The 20,012-nt window shown below is 34.8% G+C and overlaps 1 protein-coding gene across 7 annotated transcripts in view; it reads left to right on the top strand.

The window, feature by feature from the left end:
- Positions 1-20,012, top strand: part of SEC24B (SEC24 homolog B, COPII coat complex component) — a 124,446-nt gene that overhangs the window by 51,597 nt on the left and 52,837 nt on the right. For 4 of the 7 annotated variants that reach the window (XR_005215940.1, XM_037830441.1, XM_037830442.1 and 1 more), the window contains exons 3-4: positions 6,652-6,819; positions 15,588-15,692. The exons of 1 other annotated variant lie outside the window; for it this stretch is intronic. Coding sequence is in view for 5 of the 6 variants with exons in the window: in XM_037830441.1 (XP_037686369.1) it covers positions 6,652-6,819; positions 15,588-15,692 (273 nt within the window). In the remaining variant the exon portion in view is untranslated. The remainder of the gene's footprint in view (positions 1-6,651; positions 6,820-15,587; positions 15,693-20,012) is intronic. 2 more of the 7 variants (XM_037830444.1, XM_037830445.1) reach the window with 1 other exon arrangement.

A 20,012-nucleotide genomic window follows, 5' to 3' on the forward strand; every position in this document is an offset into this window, starting at 1 on the left:
CAACCATACTCATACTCAGCTTTGTTAATTATGCTTACATATTAATTGATTTTGCAAAGTTACATCAACTGAGATAAACCTCAATCATGATTTTTAAATTTGATAATATATTAACTTTAATAAGTTTTTTTAAAAGATTTCTATGTCTTTGTTTATGGGGATTTTGTTCTGTAGTTTTCTTTTCTTGTAATTTGTGTGTGTGTGTGTGTGTGGTTTTGGTATCCGAGTAATGCTGGTCTCATAAAAAAAGGTTTTAGAATGTCTCACCTCTATTTTCTGTAAGAATTTGTGGAAGATTGTTGTTATTTCTTCCTTAAATGATTGACAAAATTTACCAGTTTTCTTTGTGGGAACTTTTTAGTTACAAATTCAATTTCACTGTTAAATACATGGCTATTGCTATTTTATATTCCATCTGTGTCTGTTCTGGTTTGTTAAGGCTGCCATTATGCAAAATACCAGAAATGGATTGGCTTTTATACGGGGGATTTATTAGGTTACAAATTTACAATTCTAAGACCGTCAGAGTGTCCAAAGTAAGGCATCAGCAAGAGGATACTTAAACTGGAGAAAGGCTGATGGCATCTGGAACACCTCTTGTCAGCCGGGAAGGCACATGGTTGGCTCTGCTGGTCCTTTGCTCTTGGGTTCTGGTTGCAAAATGGCTTTCTCCAAAATGTCTCTGTGCTTCTGTCTTTGCTCAGCATCTACAAGTGTCCTTCTCTCCACATCTCCAAGCATCTCTAAGTGTCAGCAGGCATCTCACTCTCCTGACTTGACATATCCCAGCGTGTTTTTGTGTCTCTGCTCCCTGTGTGTGCTCCCTTTAAAGGACTCCAGTGAACTAATCAAGACCTACCCTGAATGGGTGGAGTCAAATCTCCATGGAAACAGTCAATCAAGGGGTCACACCCTGATCAAAAAGATTAAAAACTCTGCTCCCCCAAGAGTGCATTAAAGAACATGGCTTTTGCAGGGGGGGCGGGGGACGACATAATATCTCCAAACCGGTACAGTCCATATCCTAACACTTATTTTTCCTTTTTTTAATAGTAACTATTCTAGTAGGTGTGAAATGGCTTCTCATTTCTCATTATAGTTTTAATTTGTATTTCACTAATGGCTAATGACGTTGAACATCTTTTCAGGTGCTTATTGGATACCTTATTAGGAGAAATGTCCTTTGTCCCTGTTTGAATCGAGTAGTTTGTCTTTTTGTTGTTGAGTTGTAGGAGCTCTTTATATATTCTGGATATTAAATATATATCAAATATACATCTTCCAAGTATTTTCTCCCATTCTGTTGGTTGTCTTTTTCACTTTCTTAGTATTGTCCTTTGTTGCACAAAAGATTTTAATTTTGATGAAGTCCCATTTATCTTTTTTTTTCTTTTGTTTAGAAAATGTTCCACTGTGTTTTCTTCTAAGAGTTTTATGGTTTTAGTTGTTATATTTAGGCATCTGATAAATTTTCCATTAATTTTTGTATATAGTCTGAGGTAGGGGTCCACCTTCATTCTTTTGCTTCTGGATGTCAGTTTTCCCAGCATCGCCAGTTGAAGAACTATTCTTTCACCATTGTGTGAACTTGGCACCCTTGTTAAAAATCAGTTTGCCATTCCCACAGGAAGAGTGCCCATGGTTCTGGGAATACTCAGGCCACGTCCATGGCATGTGGAGGACAAGGTTTGGATGTACCTCATTTCACAGCCGACACCTCAAAGAGAAAAATTTGGATACAGTAGATTTGCTTATCTGATTTGAATGAAAACCCAGAGGAAGACAGTTGTCAGCTGAGCTTTTGACAGTGCAGCCACTGTGTGCATTCAGGAGACTGAGTATAGTGGGTAGAGTAAAATCTATGGCTCTGTGAAAATTTTTGAAACTCAAGAGACCAGAATGGATCAAGAGGCTTTTTTTCACTCTTGAACATGCAGAAGAGGTGAAGATACAAGAGAAATGACGAAAATGGGTGTTGAAGTTCCCAAGGACACTTGAGGATGGAAGATTTCATACACCTGGAATGGCCAGCTGGGATCATCCTTCAGTATACCCGTCTTAGGGGAGTTAGTGAACTTGAAAGATGTAGTTATGGACTTCACCCAGAAAGAGTGGGCCCTGCTGGAAACATCCCAGAGAAAGGTGTTCAGTGGTGTGATGCTGGAGAATATCAGTCATCTGCTCTCAGTGGGTAGTTTTCCCTTGGCTGACCTTCAATGTGTACCTTATTCTTCTTTGGTCACTATACTGGTTTGAAGCTGTATGTACCGCAGGAAAAAAACATGTTCTTAAATCTAATCCATTCCTGTGCATGTGAACCCATTGTACATAGGACCTTTTGATGAGGTTACTTCAGTTAAGTGTGTCCCACCTCAATCAGTATGAGTCTTCATCCTATTACTAGAGTCCTTTATAAGAGAGTAAAACTCAGAAAGAGAGACAGCCATCGGAAGTTAGAAGCTGAAATTGATGAAACCTGGAAGAGAAGAAAGAGACCAGTAGACACCATGATGTGCCTTGCTATGTGGCAAGCTAAGGACCAAGTATTGCCAGCTGCGAGCCCCAGGATGCCACAGTCTTGGGGAGAAATTATTGCCTTGATGATGCCTGCACTTGAACTTTTCGCACAAAACCTTAAGCTAATAAATTTCCATTATTTCAGCCTACCCATTTCGTGCTATTTGCTTAAGCAGCCTAGGAAACTAAAACAAATTTTGGAACCGGGCAAGTGGGGTGCTTCTGCTGCATATATCAAAAATGTGGAAATGGCTTTGCAATGGGGTAGTTGGTTGAAGCTGGAAGAATTGTGAGGTGTTTTATAGAAAAGGCCTAGATTGCTTTGAAGAGACCTTTGGTAGAAATATGGATGTTAAAGGTACTCCAGTGAGGCCTTAGAAGGAAATGATGATGTACTCTTGGAAACAGGAGGAAATTTGTTCCTTATTTTACAAATGTTAGAGAACTTGGCAAAATTGAGTTCTGATGTTGGATGGAAGGCAGAACTTCAGTGATGAACTTCAATATTTAACTGAGGCAATTTCCAAGATAAGTGTGGAAAGTGCAGACTAGTTTCTCTTGCAGCTTATGGTAAAATGCTAAAGGAATGGGTAAGCTGAGAACTGAAGTCCTGGGCATTAAGAACCCAGAAACATGGCTTGGAAAATTCTGAGCTTCTTGAAAGTGAGTCTCCAGAGAACAGTGCTCCATGTGAGGGTTTAATTAAACATGGAACGAGTCAACAATTTCTATTCAAGTCAGGATTGGAGGTGCAGTTATCCAGGAAGGATCTGTGGAACATCCTTCTGTCTGATGGTTTGGACCTCTGTGTACTACATGCACAACTGACAAGCTTTTTGCAAGATCTTCATGAATGAAACCACTGCTACCCTGGACTAAAAGGGACAGAGAAGAGACAGATGGCAGGAAAAATGACTTCAAGGGCAGAGCCATGGAAGCTGAGATCTGGACCAAAGTCATCTTCTCAGGCAAGAAGGTGGGCCCACACGTGCGTGGAAAGGGTGTGTCTGCTCTGGGGCTTGGAGCGGGTTGGCTTCCCACCATATTGTTGAGGAAGAGTGCTGCCACCCAACTGTTTTCAGAGGTTGGAATCTGCTCATGGGATTGCAGAGTCTCTGGCTGCCACCCCACTGTTCTGAGAGGGTTAAGCCTATTCCCCAGGGATTTTGGAGAGTCTGGTCACCACCCCAGTGTTTACAGAAAGCATGGCTGCTGCACAAGCGCTTGGAAGGGGTGGGGATTCCCCTTCATCAGTCTGGGAAGACAAAATAACATTCCATATGTGACTCTCAGACCTTGAAATGTAATGGAGTTGTAGGATCTCTTTATATATTCTGAATATTAAACCATTATCTGATATGTGGCTTAAAAAAAAATCAATTGGTCATAGATGTGAGAATTTATTTTTCAACTCTCCATTCTATTCATTGTGCTAGTACCACACTGTTTTAAATACTGTAGCTTTCTAGTAAATTTTGAAATTGGAAAGTGTGAGTCTTTTTTTTTTTTAAAGATGTTTTTGGCTGTTTGGGGACCCTTACCCCTCCATGTGAATTTTATGATTGCTTTTGCATTTCTGCAGAGAAGGTTTTGGAATTTTTGTTGAAATTGCAGTGAAGCTGTAACTTGCTATGGGGAGAATTTACACAATAAGTCTGCACCCACAGGAATAGATTAAAAGAACATGGCCTTTTCTGGGGTACACAATAACTGCCAACTACCATACCTTGTAATCTTTTGTTGCACACTATGCTTTTTAATATTTTAACTTGTTAGCTCTGAAATTCAATCCCTGACCTTTCAGTTCTTTAAGTTTGTATCCAGCTATTGATTCAAAATAGTTTTCCTAGATTGTCAGGAGCTAACAAAAACAAGCAAATGCAAAAACACCTTTCACAGTCTTTGAAAATTTGCTCTATCTTATAGTCAGTAATCCTTTGTCCTAGGCAAAGTGTTTGCTTTGAAAAGGATTATGATGAGGTTGGAGCAGATAGTGGTGAGGGAGAGGATGAGGGTGAAGAGTGTTAACCTGTGTGCTGCAATTTCACATACTCCATTGTCTTGAGGCTGTCTTATTTCTGTTCCGTGAAACTGTCTATTGAGACTACACTGTCAATAAAAGTGGTATTTACATTGTAAATGTCAAAAATTTTTTTTGATTGTTTTTTTTACTGGGTCTTTATGCCAGTTTGAAACTGTTATGGACCCCAGAAGAGCCATGATCTTTTAATCCAGTCTTGTTGGATAGACCCTTTTGATTGAGTGTTTCCATGGAGATATGACTTACCCAACTGTGGGTGAGACCTTTGATTAAATTATTTCCGTGGAGGTGTGACCCTACCCATCCAGTGATTAGTTCACTGGAGTCCTTTAAGACAAGCTGAGAGAGACATTTTGGAGAGAAGCTAAAATACATAATCCAGAGTCTGCCCTGGGAGAACAAGCAAAGATGCACAGGAGCTAAGAGATGAAGCTCAGAGTTTGCCCTAGAGAAGCTAAGAGAGGACTCCCGGATGCTTAAGAGAGAAACAGCCCAGTAGAAGCAAGCAGAGATCTGAGAGAAACTAAGAGAGACAGAAACCTAGACACATTTTGGAAAAAGCCATTTTGAAATGCAGCCCAGGAGCAAAGGACCAGCAGACACCATCCACATGCGTTCCCACCTGACAGAGGTGTTCTAGACACCATCGGCCTTCCTTCAGTGAAGGTATCCTCTTATTGATGCTTTTGCTTGGACACTTTTAAGGCCTTAGAACTCTAAATTTGTAACCAAATAAACCCCCTTTATAAAAGCCAATCCATTTCTGGTATTTTGTACAATGGCAGCTTTAGCAAACCAGAACAGTTTTCCACTGATTTAGCTGTCTGCAGGCAAGCTGCTTCTGGGTACAGGGAAAGCTCTGGGATGGTGAGCCAGAGACAAGTGTTCTGGTTCAGTTTTTCTTACTGCCACCAGGTAGACTGGCACAGACATATATGCACCCTAGTATGCCTTTAGTGGTGAGTCTGCTCCCTCTGTAGCAGGACTGGAGATCTGCATTGAGAGCACAAGCTGCCTCTACATCTAGCCAGTGAGAGTGTGTGTGGGGAGCCAGCAATTGTACTATGAGGTTTTCCTATTATTTTTTTTAAGTTGCCTTTTCCTGACTTGGCACTTTCCCCTTACTGCAACCTTTTACTCTTTTCTGGTGCTCTGAGAAAGGTGGCTCTGCCAGTTTTTACTAGTTGCTCAAAGATGCCATGGGAGAATTGAACCCTGGAGCATCTTACACTGCCATCTTGGTTCTACTGAAAGTCAAACCATTTTTCAAGCATATATATGCTGGATGTTGTTTTGCAATAGAGAGACTATAGTGTGTGTGTGTTTGTGTGTGTGTGTGTGTGTGTGTGTGTGTGTGTTCCCTTGAAATTTTTCTCATTTATTTATTTATTTTTGAGATAGTTCTTTCTTACTCTGTTGCTCTAACCTAAGTTTATTTTTTTCTTTTGACGGGTGATACCCTACCACTTATTTAGTAGTTAGACTTTAGACTTTGGGGAAGCCCTCTCTCCCTGGAGTTAACCTTAATGAGCTATCACAGAAGCCCATTTTGATTCACATGTACCTTATTCCAGAAGGTCAGCCTGGTATATTGTAAGGCACTTACTTCTTTACATATGAAATAGGGCTACATGTTAGAAAGTAGCAAATGAGAAATGACAGTTTACAATGCGAAGTGTGATCTGAGCTGATCCAAGCAAGGTACATTTACAGAATCTAGGAACCACATTGCTGCAGAGGCAAACAACCTGTATTCATCTTCTTACCTCAGACACCATTGCATAGTATAATAATTGATACTAATAGTAGTGATTATTAGTTATTATCCAAAAAACTGTTTTGTTTTCATTTTAAGAAAATAAGGGAGTTCATGAAAATTTTAGAAAAACTGCCACTATGAATGAGTTGTTTTTAGTTTTTTGGAAAGTCATTTTTCTAAACTACCTTATTTTCTAGATATGTTGGGTAAATGTGAATTGATGCTACTAAAGTTTCTACAAGAACTTCAAATAAACTATTTTGTTAGTAACTCTCTTATAATATGGTTCAGGTTTGTTGGTGTGGTTGAAATAGTTTCTTGTATTCTATTACAGATCCTTTACCCTATCCTGTTATGCAAAATGTTCAGCCTCCCAAGCCCAGCCCAGTAGTATCCACTGTTTTGTCAGGAGCTGCATCAACAAGAATGCCTCCTGCTGCAAATCACCCAGTTGAGCCTGTGGCCTCAGTTACACAGCCATCTGAGCTTTTACAACACAAAGGTATTTGAGAAATTCGCTTTACTATATATTCAAATAGCAAATATTTTTAAAGTCAACTGTATAGCCATAGTTATGAAAATAAGAAAAATGTAATTTATAATCTCAATCCAAACACAACTGTTTTCCTTTTTTATGTTAGCTTCCAATCTCTGTTTATGATTATATATTTTAAATAATTGCAGTCATAGTTTAGATACTGTTTTGTATTTTGCTTTTACATTGGTTATATTATACACAGTTCTTCATGTATCTTCACAGTCTTAATAGTCGTTTATGGCTGATAATCTATAGTGTTAGTGTATTATAGTTTACTAATCTATCCCTCTTATGGGATATTTATTTCCTATTTTTTAAAGATTCTTATAGTTTATTTAGAATAAAACAACCTGAATTTCCTTCTTTAGTGAATCTCTGTATCCTTTGTTAGATGATTACTCGGTTTGTCATTAATATTAATTTAAAGTAATCTTTGACCTAATTTGGGGGATGAGAAGGGATGAGAACAAAATTATTACTTACCCTCTTGCGGCATTAACAAATTTATATGGTTTTCTTATTTTTTTTTTAATACTCTTCGTGTGTTAAATAAATGGCAGGTAATTAAGATACGTTGTTTTGACTCTGTTTCCCCATGTAGCCTTTTTTTCTTTTGACAATATTCTTGGTTACATTGTCTGGCTAAAGTCTGTATAAACTATTGATATTTCAGGTTAATATACTAGTTTTCCGTTGGTCGGAACTGTTCTCAGGAATTTGTAGTTTGTGTTTCCAGAGCAATCATTAGTTATATTTTAGGTACCATGTTCTTTATGTAGTGACAGCTCCCAATCTTGTGTATGAAGAACCCTCTCTCTTATGTTCTCAATGTCAGAAAAGGAAAAAACATCATGAATTCTTAGATTGCACTGCCTAGATCTATTGAGAGTTTTATTTTGTCGACAGAGGCTTTCAACCTATTGATCAGATTATATATTTTAAATTTCCTTATTTGGTTTTATGGAAAAATCAACTACATCAAAGAATGTCAGTGAAATTACTGGGTGTAGAATCTAGTTCTTCTAAGTGTTTGCCTTCAAGGCAAAGGGCTGGTAGGACAGTACTGCTTATCATGAATAGAAAAAACTTAATCGTAGTTTGAAGCCCTAACTAAATAATTGGTGTCTTTTCTTGTCTTTCTTCTATATCCATGAGAGCCTTCCACTTCTTAAATATCTTGCTTCTTTTAAGCCTTTACATCTTCCCTCCTAATTTCTTTCTTCTTGTCACATTTTCTTTTTCACCATCTTTCTTTAAATACCATCCTACCATATTACTATAAATATCATTTTCTAAAATACTGTCCCACTAAACAATCACAGTTATGGTTTTTGTTATTAATAAAACAGATTTTGAAAACAGAAGCAGCTGCCATTTATTGAGCACTTAATATGCCAGATAATTTGTATTTATTTTTTCATTTAATCCCCATATTGATCCTATGAGGCATATATTATCCCTGTTTTGCAGATTAGAAAATTGAGGTTCACAATGGTAAAGTAACTCACCCAAGATCACAAGTTAATATGTAGCATATAGAAAAAAAATTTTTTTTATTAGAGAAGTTGTAGGTCTACAGAAAAATCATGCAGAAGGTACCAGGTTCTTAAATATACCCCTTCACACACACAGCTTCTCCTATGTGGTACTTTTTTTTTAATAATTGATGAAACAATATTATTATAATTTTACTGTTAACTGGATTTTCTAATAAAATGGTTCACTGTGTTGTATAGTTCTACAGTTTTTAAAATTGTTTAGTCTAGAAACATATATACAACCTGATATTTCCCATTTTAACCATAGCGAGAGATTTTCAACTCAAACCTGCCTATCTTGTACTCTTTCTATAAAAATGACACTTTATTTTTGTTGTTGTTGGTTGTTACCAGAGTCTTGATTTACCAAAAATAAACTCCTTGCATAAAAACAGAAAAGATAATACTGGAGATATTTGAATTATAGGTTTTATTGTTCCTTTTTCTTAAGTAGGAGTTTGGCTTCTTAGTGGCCCCTTTGCCTTTGGATGGATCTAGGGTACATAAACTAATTGTTTGCCTGAGTCAAGGTTATCATGTATGATCGTTCAAGTTGTAGTTTATGGGGGTGCTGCCTCTTGGAGTTGTGCTGTGTACAGCCTGCATAGCATATGTTGTGGATCTGATATTACTACTGAAATATTAATGCGATTAATGAGTCAAAGAGATCAGTCTTTTTTTTGTCTCACTGTAGGTATATCCTCGCTTAGCTGTTCTCCCAAAACTTGGCATTTTTTACTGGTACTTTGTAAAGGGGAGGCTTTATATTTTTTGTTTATGAGTCCTCTAAAAGACATTTGAAAAAAATACATAATTCCTTTAACATTTTTTAGATTGAGAACTAAAATTTTTCATCAAAAGTTTAAATAGTTGCAGTTACGTAGTTTTCAACATATGTGTTGACATTTTAAAACAAAGATGTGACATTTATTTTTTAAATGTATCCAACAGAATGTTACCCCAGCCATCATCCTTTTTTAAAATGTACAAATAAGCCCTTCTTTAACATTAGAGAGTTTATATTTTGCCTTTTTTTCCCTTGAAGTCCTATCCCCTACTCTGTGAATGTAATAATATATTCTTTAACTAGAAACTCTTTTATCACACTGTCATACTTCTCTGCCACAATAACACTATATAAATTGAAAATTTTTAATTTATTTTCTATGACCATGCATGTTTAAGCACTAGTATTTTTTCTTTTTGGAATAAGTTATCAATACAGTTATTAGTATACAGTTGGTCAAGATAACAAATATATCATGAATTTTGCTATTATTTATACGGAAAGTACATTTTTATGGGCTTCTCCCCCTACCCCCTCAATTGCTTTGTGTATCTGGGATTATGATTTTTAGGATAAAATAGGGTTAGATCAATTTTAGTCCTAATCGCATTTTCATAGATATAATTGCTGAGAAACTTTGTTCACACAAAGTTGATGAGAATGATAATGGAAGAGTTTTACTCAAGCATGTTGTTCTGCGTGTGTGTGTATGTGTATGTTTTAAATACCTTCTATGTTATATGTCAGAAATTTTTGTTGCTTGTTAGATTTTATTTTCCAGCTTTTAATGTTTTCCAGGTTCTAGCTAGTTGGTAACATCACTTTTATATAGCAGTTTACAATTTACAAATACCTTGAACATTTATCATCTCACTTGATGATTACATGAGGCAAGCATATCATATCTCATCTTCCTTTTATAAATGAGGACACTGAGCTTAGAGAAGTTAGGTTAGATGTCTTACCCAGAGTCATACAAACATCTGGGAGATGTGCCAAGACAGTATAGACCTTCTGCCTCCAAATCCAGTGCTCATTTTACTGTAACAGAACTTATTCAAAATAGTTAATTTTATTATACCTTTGCCGATATAATATCTTATCACATTCTTTTAATTTATTTTTATCAGAAACTTCAAGCCACAATTTAGATAATTTTATTCTCTATGTCTTGGTAGAACCTAATTGACAAAGGTAGTAGTCATTTTTAAGCCAGGGAGCCAGATTTCACTCTTTGTCAGAAAAAAGTCTGACTTAATTTTTCAGTTCAAGGAAATGTGTTCATGGGAGTATCCTAAACTCCAATGAGAAATAAATTATAGCATATGTCTTGTAAGGCACACTACTAAAAGCAGTCAAACTTAAATGTCACAGATCTAATATAATTAATTTGTCCATTATTATATAGGCTAAAAAAAAAACTAGCCAATGAGTCAATATACTAATTCTTTTTTTTTTCTTTTTTTTTTATCATCATTTTATTGAGATATATTCACATACCACGCAGTCATACAAAACAAATTGTACTTTCGATTGTTTACAGTACCATTACATAGTTGTACATTCATCACTTAAATCAATCCCTGACACCTTCATTAGCACACACACAAAAATAACAAGAATAATAATTAGAGTGAAAAAGAGCAATTGAAGTAAAAAAGAACACTGGGTACCTTTGTCTGTTTGTTTCCTTCCCCTACTTTTCTACACATCCATCCATAAACTAGACAAAGTGGAGTTTGGTCCTTATGGCATTCCTAATCCCATTGTCACCCCTCATAAGCTACATTTTTATACAACTGTCTTCGAGATTCATGGGTTCTGGGTTGTAGTTTAATAGTTTCAGGTATCCACCACCAGCTACCCCAATTCTTTAGAACCTAAAAAAGGTTGTCTACAGTGTGCGTAAGAGTGCCCACCAGAGTGATCTCTCGGCTCGTTTTGGAATCTCTCTGCCACTGAAGCTTATTTCATTTCCTTTCACATCCCCCTTTTGGTCAAGAAGATGTTCTCCATCCCACGATGCCGGGTCTACATTCCTCCCCGGGAGTCACAATATACTAATTCTTATTACTTAATTTGAAATAAAGCAGTGTAATGTGTACCTAATATTATGCTATTTATGAAGCTAGCATTATCTTGAACCATATCAGATTCCTGCAGTAAATATGTATACTTCGTGTGTTGAATGCTCGTATTTGTTTTTTTGATATTTAAAGTAGAATCAAACAGGAAAATCAGAATCAGATACCATGAAAAAAATTTTCCTATTTATTTAATAAAAAAGAAAAAAAAATATATATATATATATGCCTAAGTACTAATAGGTCCACTGCTGGCAAATATTTTGTTCCTAGGAGGTGGAAAGTATTAAATATTTTATAACATATAATAAAGTGAGAATTGACTATATTATAAATATTTCATGATATGATAAATTAGGTTGCATATACTTTATTGACCATCTCACACTGAATCTGAAAGAAATTATGTAGAAGTTTTATCTATGAGTTGTGTCTAGTGTGTCTAGAAAAGCATTGGTAGTCCTAAAAAACATTCTACTTGTTTTAAAAAGAATTAGCATTACTAAGTATATTGCTCAGATTGGTAGAGGGTTCTTCTTTTCTTCCTAATGATCCACTCTAGGGATGAGTATTAAGAATAGTTGAAAATAATTGTTTTTAATTAAATATATAGTTTTTAACGTTCAGTGGTAACAATAGCTAACCTTTAGATAATGTTTAGCATATGCCAGGCACAGTCTAGGCATTTAAAATGTATTAATTTATTTAATACTCAAAACCACCATTTGAGGTGGTTATTATTCCCATTTTACAGATGACATAAATGAAGAACAGAGACAGTAATGGTAGAGCCTTGAATTGAACCTACAATCCCCACTTTTATCCACTATGACAGGCAGCGTCTCTTCTCAGCATTTCTTATTGTTTTTGCTTTGTTCTTATGGAACTTTCAAGAAGAAATGGTTCCTTTGACAGTAAGGGTAGGCAACTTCATAAAGGCAGAATTATTAAGTAAATTTATCCATACTCTCACCATCTTACTTTTCACTATTTCTGAATTAAGAATATTCCAATGAGAGTCAAATTTGTTTTTAACAACTTTAACTGAAACATATGTGGCAAGAAAAAAGAAAGGACTGTAGAGTTAGGGTACCTTGATAAATCATGTAAGAAAGCAAGACTTTTCTTTTTGTTGAGCACCTAAGATTTTTTTTTTTTTTTTCTGGCACCTTAGGGCAGTGTGTCATAATAAGACTTAGGATAAGTTAAGAGTGTGTGTTTGCTTCCTTTGTAAAAGGAGAGAAAGGTTGTTGTTAACACAGGCGTTTTCCTAGGTGGATGAATTTTAGAAGATAGAATAGTCATGAAAGTTAAAGATCTGGAAATTGATTTCTTGTATGGGAACCCCAGGAAAGTCTTCTAGTATGTGTACCTAGTTTGAAGCCCAGGAAAGATTACAGTTGCTCAAAAGTCAACTCTCTTGAGTTTAAAAAAGCTAACCTCCACAAGGGATTCATTCACTAAACACTAGTTGTGTTTATTACCAGTGTAGCTGTATCTAGGGAACAGTGAAGATAACTTTTATTAAGCAGCCTCTAGGCTCCTACAGTTTTTCCTGAAGGTACTGTAATGGTAAGAGTTTAAACTGAATGTCTTTTTTAAAATATTGGGGCCCTATTAATGACATAGTTCTTCATCATGCCAAATTCTATCTATGAAATATTTCTTGCTTCTTGGTTTACTTGATTCTTACCTTGGAAGCTCTGTTTAAAACAGAATAAATTAGGATTATAGTATTACCTCTCTGTTTGGTGGTGGTGGTAGGGGTACTCCATGTACATTTCTACAGCGGGTTTTAGGCAGGGTTCTTAGAAGAGGTTGTCATACTCTACCACCTTATATATGTGGTCTTAAGGGTTCTGGCTTATACAGAGGGTCTGAAGAAAGTTACCGCAGTAAACTCTCACAACCATTCACATTTCTTAGAGGGTATGATTGGCTCTCAGCCTCTTTCTGACCATAACTCCCCCGTTTGTTGCATTCTGTATGTGGATACCCAGCCTTAGAGCAGGGAACTTAAATATGGATTGCTATTTCATAGCTCTTACCATTCCTCTGTGGATTTAGCAAAATGTCATATTCTTGTGCATTAATATTCCCAAGCTTTTAACAAAATTTACTTGAAAAAGTGAAGGTAGGTTTAATTCGGAGCATATTAGGAGTCATAATTGAAGAGAGAGCTAAAATCTTGATACTTTTGTCTCCAGTGCTTCTGGAAAAAGGAAAAGGATTGTATTTTTTCAGGAAAGGAAATTTGAGGATTTTGTGTGATACTCTGTCAGTATGGTACATTGACAACCACAGTATAATCTAAAATTATATTATACTAAATAATAATGATATTACTCTATTTTTTTCAATAGGTTTGTTCCAGTGTACTAAGTATTGCTCTATAATTTTTTTTTAATCATTGTATAGCTATCTCATTTGCTTCCACTTAAACATTGGATGTTTTTCCAACGTTAAGTAAAATAAATCTGTTTTTATTCAATAGATCTGGAAATAGATAGGAAAATATTTATCTTATAAGTAAATATTGATTTATCCTAGACCTTGGTTCCTTTCATTAGTTACAGAGTCAACAACCTGCATATTCATTCAGTCAGGAAAGGAAAGAATTCTCTTCTGATTTTCTCTTGTTTATTGGCTCTCTTGTTTATTGGCCTTTTTTTTTTTTTTAGCTCTGCATGGTAAATGGAATTTCTTCTTGTTTCTTCTTATTATATGCATATGCATATGTATACATTTAAAATGCAATGCTAATTGTATGTTGAGAAAGTACTTTACTTTTCAAAAGTTCTTAAATTGAAGTTTCTTTCCTATAAAACCTTTTCACTATCAACCTATATTTAATTATAAACTACTTAATATAATTTAACTTATCTCTAAATTAGTCAAATTTTCATTTTAGCTAGGCTTTTATTAGAAGAATATGCCACTCTAAATTTGGTCTTTCAGGATGTAAAGTTTGTTCCTTTTATTGCCTGAACTTATTTTACACTGATTTTTACTTTCTCGGACGAATTTTTGATAACTATTTTATTTATATTAAATGATGTTTCAGCAAAGGTAGTAGATTTTTTCTTGATTTCTTTAGTCATGGTGAGAAGTTCAAACCTTCACTCATCTACAGTTTGACCTTTGTTTCTTCTAAGCTCAAATTTTATTCTTTCATACCTTTTTTTCTTACTAGAGAGATGAATTGTATTTATCTATGTACTTTTAAAAGGTCACCTGAAAATAAAGGAACATCAGAGGACTAACATGTAATTTTGATGAGGCAGTGCTTCATAGTCCTTCCAATATTATAAAATGTTGTTGAACATCTCCACTATGTTCCTGTATTTTTTTTTCTTTTTTTGAAAGTAGAAACATAAGATTTTTCTTATAAGGATGTTTATTCTTATTAATAAAATGTTTTCATTTTTAATTAAGATTACTTTTATTTTTCATTTTAAGACCTTTGTAGATGTTAATTTTTTAATCCCAATTTTACCACCAGATTAATTAAATAATGAAAACATCTTATTTTTTTTAAGTAAAGTATTATGTAGTTACCAGTTGTTGTGCCTTTTCCAAAGCTCTGTTCTCTGTTGGTATATCCCACACAGAGGGCAGGCTCTTCTACCTTCTCCAGACACACATGTAAACAATAGGCTGAAGCTGAGATAACACACTGTCTCAGAAAATACACTTTTCTGTAATTGTCACATTTGTAGGGCCATAGTTAATAAGTCTGTTTCTCTCTCTCTTTCTTTTTTTTTTTCTATTTTTTTTCTTGAGCGTCTACTGTGAGCAGAGAACTATCTTGAATACAGTTCTTTTCTTTAACTGTCATTCTTTTTCCGTTATGGGACCTGAGTTATCATCAAGGTGGCATTAGCAGAAGGAAGGTACCAAGTATCTCTATGTGTGTTGTACGCTGTACAAATTCAGTTCAGTAGAAATGATCAGTCCACCAAGAATGCACAGTCCCAAAGGAAGTATATCACAGAGGCCCTAAGGTCAAAGAAGATAAACATGTTTAGAGCACAGTAAAATTTTCAGAGAATATAACGGCAGTTTCCTAAATATTAGTGTACTACTTGTTACATTTTTCACACTTAAACCTATTAGTTCATAATAAAGCTGCTTTTACTAAACTGCTTTGCAGAGATTTTCTAACTGTTCCAGTTTTGATGATAAATTTGCTAATATTAATATGCATGCTGGGATGTTCTTTGGAATGTCAGAGTTCTTTCTCACTTTTAATGCAATGTCGAAATTTTATTTCTCGTCTTTCCTGTTGGTTTGACTCTTGTGTTTGTGCTTTCCACTTTACAGGCATGCAGTTTGGTGAATATGTTAATAATCAAGCTAGCTCTGCACCAACTCCCTTGTCATCAACTTCCGATGATGAGGAAGAGGAGGAGGAGGATGAGGAAGCAGGTCTGCTTTAGCTTTACATCAGTTCTCCATCTTTTCCTGCTCAAGTTTTCTTTTTATTTTCACAGTCTTAGTCTTTTAAAAAAAGTGTCTTTATAGATTTAGCACAATGAACTTACTTGGTTTGGGTTTTAGAAGTTGGGTCACTTGAAAAGAAGTATTTCATTTATTTGTTTGTTTTACTGTTCCTCCTTTGGACATCTTTACCATTTCATAAACAATAGAATACATCTTTCATGATGGCAGAGTGCTTTCTTCTTTCAGAAATACATTTCTCCATGTCACATGCAAAAGAATGAGTCCCGACTGAAGCTTTGGGCTGATGATTGCTCTAGCACCTTTTTAGAAATAATATTTTATTTTCTGCTTTGCATGCTACTTTAGTCTAATCAAAACATAGATTTTATAATAGTGATAGGGGAATAGGACAATGTTTCTGTGAGGTCCTTTTTGCCCTTCTTGTCGTATAGTTAGAAGGCCCAGAGTTTCTAGTTATCTTCCTGCTTCATGAAGTAGTAGTTCACATGTTGCTAGTTGAAGAATTTGTGCATTTGGTTATCTGTTGCAGCCTTTGATAGGTAGAATATTGGAGAAAAGTAAGCAGTTCAGTTCCTGCATTAATTCTAATGGTTTAAGCCTGAACCAGTAAGTGGTGATCTTTTAAGTTCCTGTATGTGACCATGATTCTCCTTCTGTTATTGTTATCATTGAGTGGAAGGATTTCCTCTACAAACAATCCATGTAACCAAAAGTTTCTACTAAGTGTGTATGTTTTTATATTCAAATCCCTGTGTATGAAAGCAGAGGTGCTGGGTTGGCTGTAATTGTTCTTATGTAAATATCCATCTTTCTGAAAATTTTTGTAACTTTTTATTTTAATATAATTTCAAATTTACAGAAAAGTTCTAAGAAGAGTAAAGAAACTCCTATATATCCTTTATCCATACACCATTTTTGCCCCACTTGCTTTATAATTCTCTTTATCTATCTATACGTTTTTCCTGTACTATTTGAAGTTAAGTTGGAGATACCATGAACTTTTACCGCTAAATACTTCAGTATGTATTTCCTAAGAATAAAAACAATATAGTTCTCAGGAAATTGAACATTGATACAGTAATATCTGTTACACAGTCCATATTCAAATCTCAGCAATTGTTTTAATAAGATCTTTTATAGCTATTTTCCCAGTCCAGGATCTGATCCAGGATCATGCATTTCATTTAGTTGGTGTGTCTACTTAGACTGCTTTAATCTGGAACAGTTACTTAGTCTTTCTTTGTCTTGACATTTTTAAAGGAAGTAGTTCAGTTTTTTGTAGAATGTTCCTCAGTTTGGGTTTATTTGATGTTTCCTCACAATTAAAGTCAGATACTGCATTTCTGGCAGGATTAGTTAACACTGAAATAATGTGTTCTTAGTGCATCATATCTCAGACACAATGTCAGTTTGTTCTAATATTGACGTTAACTTTGATCACTTGCTGAAGATTGTATCTTCCAGGTTTTTCCACTGTAAACTTACTATTTCCCCTCTTTGAAATTAATAAGTAATTTGTGGAGAGATTCTTTGAAACTATGAACATGTCTTGTCCTCTATCAAATTTTTTACCCATTAGATTTAGCATTCATGATGATTTTTTAGTTCAGATATTCCTTTTATGGGTTGGTATTTAATTTATGGAGGAGCGTTCTCTTCTCCTTCATGATTTCTTTAGATCTGTATTGACTCATGAATTGTTACTTTATTCCGTGAGTTACGTTCCATTACTGTCATTAGTTATTTGATGTCAACTTTTCTTAGACAGGGCCAGTGGCAACTCCTTCAATAAGATGTTCCTAGTTCATCTTGTAGTTATCATGCTGCAACTGTAGAATCAGCCATTTTTCCAAAGAGCCCTGGTTCTTCTAGTGGAGAAAGGTATTTTGGAAACCACGATCTGATTATTGTGTATGCTTATTATTACCAAAAGGTCATTGCTCCCAGAACCTAAATGATTTTTTTCAGTGTATATATTTTTCAGATCCTAAGCACATCTCACTCTTCTACCTCATGGGCCTTATTTTGCAGATTTCAAGCATGTGTCATTTTATATTTGTGTTATTTATCAGGCTAAAGTACTTCCAGTTTTTCTCTGCTTACAATAAAGTGAAATTGTTGAAAATTACATTTGCTTAAATTGAAAAAAATATTTGAGAGGTCAAAAAGATTTAGCATTTATGGCTTTTCTCCTTTCTCCGTATCTTGTTATAACTAATTTATTTTTTTCTTGATTATATTGTAGATTGAAAATGTGTTGAGTTCTTGAACACATGACATTTAGACTTTCATAAAACCTTACATTTTTGATCACTTACTGTGTGCCAGTCTCAGCACTAAAGAGCTAATATATTCTCTTTGGTTTTTGTGTCAGTATTTCTGGATGTGACCTTAGGCAAGTTTCTTAAACTCGTTGAGGCTCAGGTTACTTATCTGTAAGATAGGAATAATAATAGTGACAATTTCAAATGGTTGTTTTGAGGAAGGAAGGTATTCTTTGTAAAGAGCTTAGAGCAGAACCTGGCAAATGATAAGCACTCTTAGCTGTCATTACTAACATTAAGATTGAGTCCTTATGTCAATTTGAACCTCACAACAATCCTGCAAGGCAGAGATAATCATCTCCATTTTATAGATGAGGTTACTGTGGTCCGAACAGGTTATGTAACACTTGTCAGTAGTCACACAACTACTAAGCAGCAGAGTGGGGATTCAAATTGAGGTCTGTTTGTCTGCAGAAAAGTGAGAAAAGGAAGGAGTCTCCAACTCCTATTGAGAGAAACACAACACTGGTCAGAAGAAAAATGAGCCCAAAAAAACAAATCTTTAATTTTTTTTTCTATTTTTCTTATTATAATAAGAAAATTATAATAATCTTGATGTTATTCCTGTGTCAAAAGGAAAACATTTTTATTTTTGTAAGGCAGAGGCACCATATATCTTTATTATTTTTGTATTTCCAAAATACTTCCCAATTGCATTATAAAAATAATTACTAATGCAGTAATTTAAAAGTGCACTTAAAATCCTTTCTTCAGTTCTCCATTCTTAATGGATTTAAATTAGCTGCTAGTCACCTAAATTTTAAATAACAAATTTTAAGTGCTGATTTCAGTAAGGTGCTGGTAGAATAATTGATCATATATGTTGTACATGTGTTTATCTCCACTCAGGACTAATGCCATAATGAAGACTTATGACTTAATATTAAGTTCAGTAGAGAATTAAAATATTGCTGCTTATCAGCTTTGTTTTCTGTGATTCAAATTATTTACTCTTTTAAGGGTCAGTTCTACTGCCGCTGCTCCAGTAGTTAGAACCATGCCTGGCACTTAGTAGGTATTCAGTTAATATTTGTTGACTAATGAAATGACAGATGATTGCATGGGATGGGAGGGCTTACAGGGAGGATGTCTCCTCCCAAGAGAAGAGCTCTGGTCTCTTTTTATTTGTATATAACTTATTTAACTGTTCTTTTTAGTACCTTCCATTTTCAGATTAAATTGGTTTCCTTAAGGAAATTTTTGGGAGTTTTATAATACAAAAAATCTTGCCTCTAGTGTTAAGAAGTGGGAATATTTTCAATATTGTTCTACAAATTTAACCTTTTTCCCAAGCTCTATAATTTATATAATATGGCAGGTGAAGGGAGAGAGCCTTGTTTATATTCCCCAAATTCCCCAAATACTTCCTAATTGTGTTGTGAAAAATAATTTCTAATGTAGTGAATAATTTTTTTCCTATAATGTGAAATTCATCATTTTGTTTTTTCAGATTTCTTGCTAAAACCTTCTTCATTCTGTTTGATAACATCTTTAAGTTGTGGATAATTTAACTATACAGTTAAACATACATAGTTTCATTGTACAATAAAACTATCCATTAAACCTTTAGGCATTTTTTCATGGCCAGCAAAAACAATTATATCAGCCAAATTTTTCTATCCAGATGATTTTACCACTTTTTTAACTTAGTACAAAGCTAAAGGCATACCCTTGGGTAGCTCCCTTTGCCACATCTAATGATTTCCTCCATAGAATCCAACTTCACATACAAAGTTTGATCCCAATTGCTAAATTACTCCTATTTCCTTCTTTCAAATTTACTAGGATTGTTGTTTTTTTTTTTTACCCTGTCCACAAAATCTTTAATTTTATAAGTGTTGTTAATCTCGGGTTATCATAGATTTTACAATAAAGTAAAAGAGATAAGGTTGCAAAGATCATGGTTAAAAGGCTACAGTTATACTTTCTATCTTATATTCTTCATCCTCTCCAGTGTTAT

Source organism: Choloepus didactylus, chromosome 3 (assembly GCF_015220235.1).
Source record: "Choloepus didactylus isolate mChoDid1 chromosome 3, mChoDid1.pri, whole genome shotgun sequence".
Lineage (NCBI taxonomy): Eukaryota > Metazoa > Chordata > Mammalia > Pilosa > Megalonychidae > Choloepus > Choloepus didactylus.